The sequence below is a fragment of the Nannospalax galili genome, unplaced genomic scaffold (assembly GCF_000622305.1).
Source record: "Nannospalax galili isolate Female #2095 unplaced genomic scaffold, S.galili_v1.0 scaffold85, whole genome shotgun sequence".
NCBI classification, from domain to species: domain Eukaryota; kingdom Metazoa; phylum Chordata; class Mammalia; order Rodentia; family Spalacidae; genus Nannospalax; species Nannospalax galili.
Genome location: NW_008358866.1, coordinates 6,746,167 through 6,760,309, shown reverse-complemented (window position 1 = coordinate 6,760,309; position 14,143 = coordinate 6,746,167). Strand labels below are relative to the sequence as shown.

Sequence of the window (14,143 nt, the reverse complement as noted above, 5' to 3'; positions counted from 1 at the left end):
AAGAAAACAAGCAAGAGTCCAATTTTAACTAGATTTCCTCCCCAAACACCATGAGCCTTTAAAAATGTCTTCCCACCACACCAAAGGGCAAGTTTTGAGCTGTGTGGAAGGCCCAACCAGAAAGAGCAGTGGCTTTCCTGAGGCACCAGCCCTGGGGGCCCAGGTCACTCACCCTCCTCAAGAGATTTTGCTTCTATCTGCTGTTTCTTGTGATGGTGAATTTTGGTAATCTTATTGTCAGAAAAGCTGACAAACAGTTGAATGAAAACCAGGGAGAGGAAGATTGGCAGGAGGATCTGGCTCCATGCCCTCAGCCAGCACATGACTCCTCCCTTGCAAATGTGGCAGTCACTGGGCACCTGGTAGGGCCTGACAACTCTGCTCAGGGACCCCTTGCAGCCCTGGGCCTCTCAGGCCTCCTGTTCTGGGCCCTGCTCTCCAGCATAATTGGTGGAACCTTAGAATGTTTGGGTTAGAATGAGAATGTTGGGACTGCAATGCTGGTCTGCACTGGGCTGGAGCTTCGGGAGTCCAGAGCACCACATACAGTTTGGTCACTGGACTTGTTCAAAGTCTCCTGGTCCAAAGACTTTCCTGCGATGCTGTTGATTTTGGTTCTGGATTCTAATTTCCATTCTCTATAGCATGTAAAACTGCACCCTTCTGGTGGGCATTCCTCAGATGTAAACCAACCTCCACTAGCCCACCTCACGTGGTATGGTACACAGGATCCAGTGAAGTTCACTAGTTTGAAAATTCCCAGTTTTATCCTTGCCTTAGCTGGGGACACGGTGCATTATAATGTAGTTGCCCGATGTATGTGTGTTTTAGGTGGTATACAGATGAATAGCTCTTCTTTTCATAATTACACTTATTAATGTTTATGAATAAAAAGTTAATAGTTACAATATATAATGGCAATTATTTAAACTTATCTTTTAAAGTATATCTATGGGAGTTGGAGAGATGGTTCAGCAGTTAAGAGCACTGGCTGATCTTGCAGAGGACTTGAGTTCAGGTCCCAGAACCCACATCGCAGCTAATTGTCCATAATTCCAGTTTTAGGGGATGCATCGCCCTCTTCTGACTTCTGCAGGTATTGTAGGACATGTGAGCACTTGCATACATGCAGGCATCTCACACTCATAAAATAAAATAATAATAATAGTAAATAAAATATTTTAAAAATAATCTAAGTAAAAACAGTTTTTCAGAAATAGAATACTAGTACACAGTTAAAGGACATGACTAGAGTGGTTGCTTTTTCCTTGCCATTTATGACGTAGACAGCAGATAGATGACTATTTACTATGAAATTTGTTCTTATAATAACAAGGAAAAGACCAAAAGAAAATAGGAAAATGGGCAGGGATATGAGGAGTACATCTGCAGAAAAGCAAATACAAGTAGCGAATAAGTAATGTGGAGAAAAATAAGCACTTGATGAGACAATTATAAACCCCAGTAATAATGAGCTATATAATGTTGTATCTATCAGGTAAGCAAACATTTATAAAGAAAACACATGCTTCCAGTGGAAATGTGGGGAAAGACACCTTTGGTGCAGCTGTGAATTGTTAGTGTCTTTGGAAAAGAACCTGGGGAAAGCTACAAAAAATAAAAATCCTCGTGTTCTACGTAGGGAATATATATTCATTCAGAACTGTGCCTCTTGCTGCTTATTATTGCTCATGAGTCTCATGATACAATTCCCAGCATGGAAGTGAAGCATGAGAAGTTAGACCTGAGAAAATCAGGGCATGGAAAGGTACCTGGCACCATGCTCAGGAGTGGGCACACAGCCCAAGTACATCCAATCCAAGATCATCTCAGAGCTTTGGCCAGGAATGTTGGGGTAAGGATGAATGTATTCCTCTGGTTTCAAACTTGGAAGAATTTGTTCTCCATGGCTGCTAACTGCCATCTTGCTGTTATGCAGAGATGACTGTGGAATGCTCATATGAAAGCATAACTGACTGATGACCTCAGTTGCTGTTGCTCAGATTTCTACACCACATTCATTGCAATGCTATGCTCCCTACAAACTTCTCTGTCAAGACTAAACATACTGGGTACACTAATAGGAACGCCTTCGGTTGGAGATTTGGGTTTACCCTCTCTGCATCAAACTATTGGAAACTTTCTTGGAATTGTGCTGAACTCTGAAACTCTACCAACAAAAATTGTGTTCTTTTCTCCTTTATGGGTGTTAAAACTAACTGTATCAGTGTTTGAAGACTGTCTTCTAGTTTGTTTCTCCATTGCTGTGGTGAAACACTCTGACCAATACCAACTTGGGGAGGAAAGGGTTTATTTGGCTTACATCTCCCGGGTCACAGTTCATCACTGAGGGAGCCCAAGGTAGGAACTCAGAACAGGAGCCTGAAGGCAGGAGCACAGGTCATGGAGGGATGCTGCTTATTAGCTTGCTCCCCTGGCTCATGCTCGGCCTGCTTATACAAGACAGAACAAACTGCCCAGGGGTGGCGCCGCCCACAGTGGGTTGGGTCCTCCCACATCACTCAAAATTCAATAAAATACCCCACGGGCATAGTCACAGGCCAGTCCAATGGAGGCAATTCCCCAATTGAGACACCCTCTACCCAGGTGTGTCAAGTTGACACTAAAGCTATGCAGCACAGGCTCTCTTTACCTTCAGTGGTTGCTTCTTTTAACTTTTCCAGAATTTTCCTAATAAACATCTTACAAACGTAATCCTATCTTAACAGATGATTCTTGAAGGACCCAACTTAAAAAATTCTAAGAATTCTGGAAAATGAAGGTGAGTGAGCCAACATTGTTTCAGCCTCATTGTGGACTATGGTCCACTGATGACTATAGTCTCACTGGGGTACTGGAAGAGGACACTACAGAATGGATTGACTCCAACAACAAAACTTGTTACTGTTGCAGAGGCCGGAAATCTGAGACCAAGGTGCTGGCGAGGTTGGTTTCTGCTGCAGCTTCCCTGAAGTGTGTGAGCTGAGTCCTCACACGTGCTTTCTTCATTCATACACACTCCTGGCGTCTCTCCTTTCTATAAGGACAGCAGTCTTCATGGGTTAAAACCTTACTCTTATAACTTCAACATATAAACTTTGGGGGAAGACAATTTACTTCATAATAGTTTGGCACAGTTTGAAGAACTTATCTGGGATCATTCAGCTTACTATTTTTGTGCAGTTTATTCTTTGTCTTTAAAAATTGTTTCTGCCCCCCCAATCATTTTTATGCAGATGCAAATCTTATTTCCTCTCCTCAAGTAATCTCCAATTTCCCCTTAATCATAAGCAAATGTGTGTCTATTAAAATGTTTTTAGTACTTTCTTGGATTTTGCATTTTCAGATAGAAAGCCAATATTTATAATTAAGACATTTTTCACAAGATGGAAATAGCCAACAGACTCAAGAAATCATGACCATAAAATGAGTGTGACTACTAATGCCATCTGTTGTTGACAACAAAAATGGCATGTCTTTACTTTAGATAGCTTGTTCTGGTCCATGGAGCAAATATGCTAAAAATATGAAGGTGAGGTTTCCTCTCTCCTTCCTTCCTGTTCTGTATTCCTCTGTGCCAGTGAGCAGCCAAATTGTAGGACTAACTGAAAGAAATGAAGGAACAAAGTACAGAGATGCGGCGGGAGAATCAAGAACCTAGGACAGTGAAGCACTTAGGGACTGACAGTAAAAGGAAGATACTACCAGATATTACAAGAACTATCTAAGGCACTGAGAGGCTGAATAGGAGACAACTGAAGAGCTGCTGGGTAAGACCTGCGGTCATAAGGTGAAGGAAGTTAGTTTGTCTCTCAGACTAGGCAGACTTCATACAATGATCTCTCCTCCCATTATCTTTCCAAAGCTGGAGGGGCAGAGAATCCAGGAAATATGGTCTGCAAAGGGCAAAGCAGGGCAGAGAAGGTGGAAGATGGACTTGGAGGATTAACCAGCATAACCAGAGCTGCACTCTCCCCTCCTATACAAACATAAAATAAAATCACTTTGTGTTATGTATATTTATTTTACATATTTGATACCTATATTAATCCAAGATTAAGTGATTAAATGTCTCATTTATAGTGGTTAATACTCCTGTACTCCATTATAAGAGGAACTTATAAATAAGTATTTTTAAATAAATGAATGAATGCATAACTTATTGTCTACCTTCATGGCTTAAAATCTTGCTGGAAGGAAAGGGCAAATGTAACCTATTTTATGCTATGTCTTAATTCAACACATTGCATTCCAATTTTGAAAATAATACATACATCAAGGAAGCAAACAAGATTCTGTTATCTTGATTTCTGGTTGTAAGTTTATGTGGGAAGCAAATTTAAAATATTTTATTTATTACTTTTATTTTATGTATATGACTGTATTGCCTGCATGTATGTAAGTTCACCCATGTTGTGCAATGCCTGTGGAGGTCAGAAGAGGGAGTCAGATCCCCTGGAACTGAAGTTACAGATGGTTGTTAGCTGCCATGTGGGTGCTGGGAATTGAACCAGGTCCTCTGCAAGATCAGCCAGTGCTCTTAACCACTAAGCCATCTCTCCAGCCTGAGAAGCAAATTTAAACAACAGTTTCTAAGACAACTTCCTCATAATTTGGTTATTAAGTATAAAGTAGACAGCATATTTAAAAATTAAGACTAATGTATTTATCTTGGAGTGGGCTAAAATTTCACACAAAGAATAGAAGAGCTTAAGTAGAAGAGCACTCAGATGAGCCTGAAAACATTCAAATGTAGGTGAACTCTTAAATACACAACCTGTTGAAGGCTAGCAGATAATATATGCTACACGTTAATTGGTGAGTACTGCTATAGCCAAGGCCTGTATCTCTTCTCTTATGGACACAGAAATTATGGCTATGATAATTGATATCCCTCCCTTCACTCTGACCATTGTAACTATTGTCATTGAACTGTGGAAGGTGCCTGATAAGACATTTAAGGCATACACACAAGTGTACTCATCACTAGCTGTCTAATTACTATGATGGCAAGGTCACATCAATTTTTTAGTAGTAGTATCAATCTCTAAATGTTATAGCAATTTGTTCTCCAAATATCACATTCCCTATACATTCTCAATAAAAGGAGGTGGGGAGGTGGAATGGAAACTGTTGACATTTTGTTGTTGTAGAAAAGAAATATTTATAGTCTCTACGAAGCACTTTTGAGGGCACATATAACATGAAAGGACATTTCAATGGAAAACATACATTCTGGCTGGTTATTGTTGCTAAGTGCACTGTTCAGCAAATGTTCCGCTATATTGAGTTTCAGGCATCAGTTGAATTATATTATGGTGAGATCTGTGATTAAGGTATGCTAACTCAAAATGACAAGCCAAGGGCTTTTAGAACCTGCATTTCAATGAAATCTGGCAGCACAAAAACAGCTGCTCTAAGTCTACTCCTCTACTATTTCAAAGGAAGAATATCGACGGATTTCTGATACCATATGTGCCAACTGCAGAAATTCTAGAACAGTGTGAGTGACTGTGGGTGAAAGGCCACACTGCCTTATACAGATGGCATGTTGAATTATTAAAGAGCAATTTTCATCATTGAATCATTTCAGAGCTTGAAATAAAAGGTCTTCTTGGGTATCTTGAAGTTTGTTGCAACCTAAACTCCTTTACCCAACTTGTGTGAAGCCAGTAGGTAGCATATGTGATTTCATATCCTAACTCGATTTACATTCTTGTGTGAGTTCAATTTGTTTTGCAGGCAGGCTCTAAAAGACATTTCATGGGGGAAAAAAAATCGAAGGTCATGTCTTTGGCAGGGAATTTTAAATTAAATCCAAATCTTTGCTTCAGACTTAAACCTGACTCACATTCTCAGGAGAATGGTCCCTTCTCTCATCAAAATTCCTTGTACTTCTGCTGGAAAATTTCTCATTTAGCTTAAAAGATATTAAGAAATAGTCGCTTTAGCTTTTGTCAACTAGAAAAATATATATAACACCAACAAAATGCTTGGTATGTGATTGTCTTACTTTTCCTTTTGTTGTGATAAAATTCCCTGACAGATGCATCTTATGAAGAAAGGATTTATTTTGGATCATAGTGCAGGGCTAGCCCGGCATGGTGAGGAAGCCGCTGCAGCAGAAGCAAGAGGCAGCTGTCATACCCACAGTCAAGAAGCAGATGGTGATGAAACCTTGTGCTCAACTCACTTTTGCCTTTTCTATAGTCCACAATCCTAGTCCAGGGAATAGTCCCACCCAGAGTGGACGAATCTTCCCACCTCAATTAACCTAATCAAGATAATCCACCACAGGCATACCCAGAGGCCCATACCCCAGATGGATCTAGATCTCATCAAGTTCACAATTGAGATTAATTATCACAGCAATATTCAGTAAATGTTAGGCACTCTTCTCATCTCATCAAATGCATTCACACATTTCCATACTTAATGTTGGAGTTCACATTAATGCAATTTCAAAAAAGAACATGTAGAATAAAAAATATAGAGTGCAACCATTCCTTAAAGGCAAAATCCAACATAAAGTTTAGAATTCTTATGTCATTAGATAAAGAGAACAAGGCAAGAGGGCCACGATGGAGAACCAGAAAGGTATCAGCCCCTATCAGGGAACTTCTGCAGTGCAAGATTATTCCAAAAAGATTCCCTAAAAGGAAACAGCAGCTCTACTCTGGACAAACTGTGAGCTATGAATGGCATGACTGAACTCACAGCACTGAATCGAGCCTCTACCTAGAATGAAACCCCAGTCAGGACTGTTGTCATTTGCCCCATAGGAAATGCATAGTGGGTTGCCCCTACCATCCATGCACAAATTCACCTTTACATGAAATGAGAATGAGAAGACAAAATTTCTTGTAATGTTCACAACAATTAAGATATACAAACATAAAAGGGTATACATTGTGACACTGAAAACAAAATGTGGGCGAAGGGTGGAGTAAAAATATAGATGGTATATTTAAAAATTAAGACTAATGTATTTATCTTGGATTGGGCTAAAATTTCACACAAAGGCATTAAATAGAAGAGTCACATTTTTCTCTAAAGGCAGCACTAAGATGATCCTGAGAACATTCAAATGTGGTGAACTCTTAAATAAACAGCCTGTTGAAGGCCAGCAGATAAAATGTCTCCCATATGCCTCAGGTTAATTGGTGAGTATTGCTATAATCAGGGCCTATATCTCTTCTCTTAAGAACACAGAAATTATGGCTATGATAATTGATATCCCTCCCTTCACTCTGACCATTGTAACTATTGTCATTGAACTGTGGAAGGTGCCTGAGAGATCATTTAAGGCAGAGACCCATAACTGGTCAACCCGAAGAGAATGACTTCAGAGTGCTCAGTCCTAAATGAGATGCCCATTTCATACTGTGTCCCCCCAAGGCTCAGGGATCATCATGGAAGAAGGGGTGGAAAGATTGTAAGAGCCAGAGGTGGCAGATAAATACAAGGAAACTGTATTGTCTGGATTCCACAGTGTAGTTGCACATATGAACTCACAGTGCTTGTGACAGAAAGCACAAGACCTGTGCAAACCCAAGCCAGATAAAGACCAGGTATGGATGGGGGAGATGGGCAACTGATAGCTACTGGGAGAGGTAGAGTCAGTTTTCCTTGCTGGTGTGATCCCTGAAAGGTTGAGCAGACTCCAAGGGATAGACCCACACCCAAGAGCATTTTGGAAACACAAATTAGACTCAATACGCCTAAAAAGAAGATGAAAAAGAAAAAAAATGACAGAGTACATGAAGTTGGGGGTGGAAAGGTCTGAATATGAACAAAATACATTGCATGAAATTCTCTAATCAAGTTGTCCTCTGACATTCCACAGTTAAGAGTGCTTTCTGCTCTTGCAGAGGACCAGCATTCAGTTCCCAGCACCATATTGGGTAGCTTGGTGGAGAAATATTAGGTCCTGAATGCTCCTCATATGGAGCATTGTCTTCTGACATTCCACAGTTAAGAGCGCTTTCTGCTCTTGCAGAGGACCAGCATTCAGTTCCCAGCACCATATTGGGTAGCTTGGTGGAGAAATATTAGGTCCTGAATGTGCCTCACATGGAGCATTTTGCCTTGCTGCCCTCTGGCCACTTTCCTGGAACCCAGAGTCTCATATGACATCAGCCTACCCTGCAAATGCCCTCCCTGAAAGGGCAACCTCAATACCCGCCCCCACCTGAAGAGAGAAAAGTATAAAAACCCTGAGTCTATAAGAAAGGATGCTCCCCTCTGGATCCTGGGCTGAGGTGCCCATCTCGTTAGGCTCCTGGGCTCCAGGGATGCCCTCTTGGGTTTATCGTCTGCCCTAATTGTTCTAATAGAGGTAGAACATTTCCTTATACAGCTCAAAACTGCCTATAACTCCAGTTTGAAGGAGCCTGATACCCTCTTCTGACCCTACAGGCACAGACAAATGGTGCACACACACCGTCACACACACACACACACACACACACACACACACACACATAATTAGAAATAAGAATAAATCTAAAAAAGACAAAAATAAATAAATATATCTGATCAGGTAATGTTTCTGATAAGCGGTAGAAACAGTGACTTAAGAGTCACTTGAAATTAATACCTGTAATTGTATCAAAACTCCAGCCAAAGACCACCAGGGACTGACCTGCAGTTCAACAGTGGGGTTTAATTTCTTGTTACAGAGAGAAAGAATTCACAGTGTCAGGAAATGTGTGATATCTCAGTAAGAGTGCATTTGAAAGTTGTGTCATAGAATTTGGACTTCGGTTAGATTTTGGAACATCTTAAGGAATCAGGACTATCTCTGGGATTGAAAGCTAAGAGGAAGTGGGATTAAACTTTACCTAGAAGGAGAGAGTGAGAGTCTAGAGCTGTCAGTGGCAAGGCAGCAGCAATCACATTAGCTCTTGCATACTAGGCCACTTATACTAGGAACAGATAATGTCACCTCAGAAGGAAGGTAAAAGAGTCAGGGTTTGAACCCAGGCCTATACGAGAGCCTGAATGTTTATATTAGGGGTTATTTTGCCCTCCTGGAAGTTTTCTAAGTCAGCCTCCCAGTAAGTGCTCAGTGGGTAGATTCCCATCAGATTGCACAGCCTTGGTCCCATGTACCACATGAATGATACAATGTGGCTTAGAGAAGACCAAGGTCCATGATGCCATCTTGATGTCACCACGGAGTTGATGGAAGCTCCCATATTACAATTCTCAGATTACTTTCACTGCAGTCACCTCTTTCTGGGGTCCTAGATCTCTTTGGTGCTGTGCTGTGAGGCTCTGCCGGTAAATGGCCACTTAACCCTTAATAAAACGCATGCCAGGAAGGGTGAACACATGTTCACATCCACTCAACAGCAGATCTCTCCACTCTTGAATAGGAAAGCCCTGGTTTTTCCCAGGTCTAACTTGTCCTTCACTATCACACATAATCCTGGAAGGACATGAAAACTGAAGGTTTTTTTCTCTGCTTCCTTCCTTCAGTCACACACATTTCCAGGAGGGGTCACATAGCACAAACCAAACCAATGGGTGGAGGGTGTCACACACCTATAGTCCTAGCACTTGGTAGATGGAGACAGGAGGGTCAGGAGTTCAAAGTCATCATTGCAGCAAAGTGAGTTCAAGGGCAGAAGCCTGGAGTGGAGTGACAGTCAGGGTGTGTTAACAATCGACACAGGGCTGTTCTTTGAAGAGATCATCTACTCATTCCTGTCACCCAGATTCCCAGAGCTGTCTTTCCTGAGATTTAGCTGTTCGGTGATTTCTCTGACTCCCCGAGCTACTCAGATTATTTCTAGTAAGTTTTTCTTTTAAGTTGGTCACTTTTTGTTTGCAGTACAAGAACCCTACTTGACACAGATTTATTTGGTCATATTTTTTTTTATTCAGCTCAAAATATTAGGAAAAGAGACAGTTAAAGCTGTGACTTTCCAGTTCACATGGAAACTGGAGATACTCTCCCAGGGTCTCCTGCCTTATGAAGATTACTGGACTTTTCTCTAGCACTGAGAGGTGGTCAGAATAAATGCCACAAAGACAATGCGCCTTTGACCTTTATTTTCATTGTGTGACTCTTCTCAATGGAAGCAGATATGGTTGAACTCCCAGTGCTGATCCAGTTTGTTACTGACAAACAAACAAACAAACAAAAAAGAACACCTTTATTTCCATCTATTTATGCAGCAATTTGAATAGAAGCTTTCTAAATCTGAAAGCCATTTCTCCAAGAAGTTCACTGGTATATGAAATTACATGTATCTCAAGTAGGTAGCATGCTTTTCTTGAAATTAAGTCAACCGTTAACTCCCAGTTATATAGCTTTATAGTGTGTCATTTGAAGTCATACAAAGAAATCCTTGGGAAAAGAAATATTTAGGTGACAGGAGCAGGAAAAAGACATAGTTATAACTATATCTCTTGAGAAAAATTCATTATGGGAAAAAGATATTCCAGAATATATGCATTAGAACATTTCTGTACACAGTTTACAGTGTTTTTAATTTAGACATCAGATATCCTGTGAGTTTCTCATCCTGTGACATGCAAGTCATTCTGAGAAAGATGGCCATTTTAAAAAAACTTGCCTGGTGGTGGTGTTTCCAGATGACTGTCCACATAGAAAACGCAAGAAAAGCTGCAGTTACAAACTAACAAATGAGTTCAGAATTTTCCTTGAGTCCAAGTCATCCCATGTATTAGCCATGTCAACCAGAAAATGTACTTGAGGAAGAAATCCCATTCACAATACTACAAAAGCTAGAGATATGAATCTGTTAGTACTAAACAACATAACTCTCAAAATAACATTGGATGTAAAAAACAAGTTGTGGACATAAATGATAAATTTGTCACTTTATATAAGCATAAAAATCTTGTATTTAAAAATGTTAAATTCAAAAGTACTATGTAAACATTTATGGATTAATATGAAAAATTCAGATATTGGTTACTTCTGGCTAGTGTAAGAAAGAATGGGATTGGAGAGCCAGTTGTAGGATTTTATTACTTAGAAAAAATTCAAGTGCAAGTATATGGAAAAGCATTAAAGTAGAATAATTATTATTCTCTTCACTGTTGTCTATCATTTTATTTCTATTTGATAATAAAATGTTCTAAAGAACTATTGTAAAGGGCAGAACAGAAACTTACCCTGTGGGTCTCTTACTCCATTTGGAGAATCTTGGCATAAAACAAGGTCAGTCTGAATGTGTAAATGGTTTTGTTGTTTTATGAAAACTTCATCAGAAATTTAGCCAGTAGATTAGGTAATCTTATAACCACATATTATCCAGAACCGATGCTGTTTATGTAAATATTTCCTCTTATGGAGAAACTTGCCATTCAAATTTTTATTCAGCAGAGATAGTTGTAATTGTGAGCTAAGGAGAAAAATGTCACGAGTTTGGGTTCTAATTTTGCCAACTATTTGGTGATCTTGTAGAAGTTACTCTCTTTTCCTTCAGGTTTGATGCATAAACAGGATAGGATAAGTGCTAGACTATTTACTGTTATAGAAAAGCTAAGGGATTCTGTATGCAGTTTTCATTCATTTCCAGGTTGAATTTCATGAGAAGTCAAACATGATTAAGATGTTTGGAGAGTGAAAACACAGTTTTGGGGAGAAACAGGAGTATCTGTGTAGTACTGAAGACTCTATAACAGGTGATTGTGAATGAGATAATCCCTGGCAGCCTTTTTATAAGGAAGAATAAAACAGTGCTCTTTTCCTTAGCTGCTAGAGGACTTTATTTGAAAAATAAACAGAGATGTTACAGAAATTAAGATTCCTTAGGCAATTTTGTTGGGATAATGTATACCCTCCAGATTTGCCTCAGCTGGAAAGAGGATACCAGCTATTTTCTTATTTTTGTCACAGAAAGGCAGTGGTTAAAAGCACGTACTCAAAACTTTCACTGTGGATCTGAACCCACACTCCACCACTTACCACTGGGTGCCTCAGTCTCTCCGTAGGTGAAATGTTGATGACGCTGGTATCTATCTACCTTTCAGCCATAAGTTTCAGGGAAGGTGACCATACCTCTCTCCAGGGGTGGATCCAGGTTTGTGGGATCATAAGTTCATGTTTTTGAGGCTTCTTTAGAAATGACTATTTTACTTCAACATGAGTTACAAGGCTAAAGAAAGGTCCTAAGCAACCGAGGTTGCCTGAAGTTTAAGCTTCATTACCTTTGCAGTCCATCCAACCAGGCCATATTCTCCAAACCAAGAACCAATGGAGAATGTGGACGTAGAAGTCAGTCAGTCAGGTATCAGTGGACAGCCAATCTGCAATTCCAGCTCCTGGGAAACTAAAACAGGAAGATTGTGAGTTTGAGGCTAGCTTGAGTTACATAGCAAGATTTTGTCAGAAAATAAAAACAAGAACAAAAACAGTCAAACATTCCTTACATGCAATTAAAACAACAACAAAAACAACAAGAAGAAAAAGTCCTCCATAAGCACAAAGTGTTTTTGTAACTTATTTGGAAGCAAAATCCAATGTAATATGAATTTATCTGACAGCAAAATTAAATCTGAAGCCATGTGATTCAGTCTTAATTTATTACACTCAGTGCGAACATCTATACCTCTTATTGCAGAAATACTAGCACAAAGTTTATGTTTGATAAAGTGCTGTCCACCCCCAAACTTGCATATTAACCATTTAACCTCTCTCAAGTCAGAAAAGTTCTGAATTTTTTGTTTGTTTGTTTTGTTTTGGAGAGAGAACTGTGACACAAGCCTCTCTCTCTCTCTCTCTCTCTCTCTCTCTCTCTCTCTCTCTCTCTCCCTGGAACTCGATATGTAGAGCAGTCTGGCCTCATCTCACAGAGATCCCTCTGCCTCTATCCCCCAAGAGTTGGGATTAATGGCATTTATCACCACTCCCAATTCAAATTCTGTATTTTTATACTTACCTGTCCACATTAAGATACTAAGAATTAGATTCCTGGCCCAGGAGACAGACAGGAAAAGAGGAACATTTCCATTTAAACTTTAAGACAACAACCTACTTCTTTTCTCTCTAGGACAAAAATTTGGTAGCCTTTTGACTGTTGGAGGAAACTGTTTAGAGGGACTTTAAAATCTCGAGGTGGGGAGTGTAGAGGCTGGAGGTTATCTCCTGCGGCAGGAACCAATCAGCTTCCCTTTTTTTGTCTGGATTACCTAGTCTCCACAATAGCCTACACCAGTCAATTCTGAGGGAGAAGGGGAACCCATACTACCCCAAAGCATTTACAAGATTTGGCTCTCAAGACAAACTCAGATTCCGGCTCTAGATTCTCTTCCCACTAGGGAATCTGTCTTTTTGTGTGCCTTGCCATGTGTGTGTGTGTGTGTGTGTGTGTGTGTGTGTGTATGCTTCTGCTTTCAATAAAGTTGGCTGAGTGCTGAGGCCTTACTTTTCTGCCTCTTTATTATTCCTTAAATTGGCAGAGGAAAAAGAATCTGTTCCTGTAACCCTAGACAACCCTACCAAGATGGTATCACCAGGAGTTTCAGATAAACAGACTATGGATGAGGTCCAGTTTATTGTTGCTTGTTATGGCTTGGATATGGATACAGTTTGGAAGGTGATGGAAACTAGGAATTGAGATCTGGTCAAAGAAAGTAGGTCACTAGGGTTCTGCTTTAGAAAGTTATATCCTGTCAATGGTCCCTTCCTGTCTCAAGGTTTGTGTGCTTCCTGGCCACCATGAGGTGAGCAGCTCTGATCAACTCTACTATCTATGCCATAACATCCTCTTCACAACAGGCCCTGGCAATGAGGCTAAATGACCATGGGCTGGATCCCCTGAAACTGTAAGCCAAAATAAACTTTACATTTTCAATGCAAAAGCATAACTCTTACCTCAAAGGGAATAAGAGAGAGTTTATTCTGGAGCCAAATATGAATAACTACAGCCCAGGAACAGATTCAGGTTGTCCCAAAGTCCATATTCCAACATGGTAACAGTTTCATGAAGTTTTTTGTTTTTTTTTTAATCTTTTTGAGACAGGGTCTACCTGTAGCCCCAGCTGGCCTGGAACTCATTATGTAGGCCAGGCTGGACTCAAACTCAGAGATCTGCTTGCCTCTGACTCCCAAGTGCTGGGATTAAAGGCATGTACCACCATGCTCAGCAGTTCAAACTGCTTT

The 14,143-nt window shown here is 40.2% G+C and overlaps 1 protein-coding gene and 1 long non-coding RNA gene across 2 annotated transcripts in view; both read right to left on the bottom strand.

The window, feature by feature from the left end:
- The window catches only part of LOC103725247, a 128,321-nt gene extending 127,998 nt beyond the window's left edge, over window positions 1–323 (bottom strand). The window contains exon 1 of the mRNA XM_008822581.1: window positions 173–323. Coding sequence (XP_008820803.1) covers window positions 173–323 — 151 coding nt within the window. The remainder of the gene's footprint in view (window positions 1–172) is intronic.
- A 9,545-nt stretch (window positions 324–9,868) lies between these two features.
- Window positions 9,869–12,183, bottom strand: LOC115068308. The gene is made up of 3 exons (XR_003847673.1): window positions 11,948–12,183; window positions 11,152–11,381; window positions 9,869–10,758 (listed from the first exon to the last, which is right to left on the bottom strand). It is a non-coding gene; the product is annotated as an uncharacterized LOC115068308 (long non-coding RNA).
- Window positions 12,184–14,143: the final 1,960 nt, after the last annotated feature.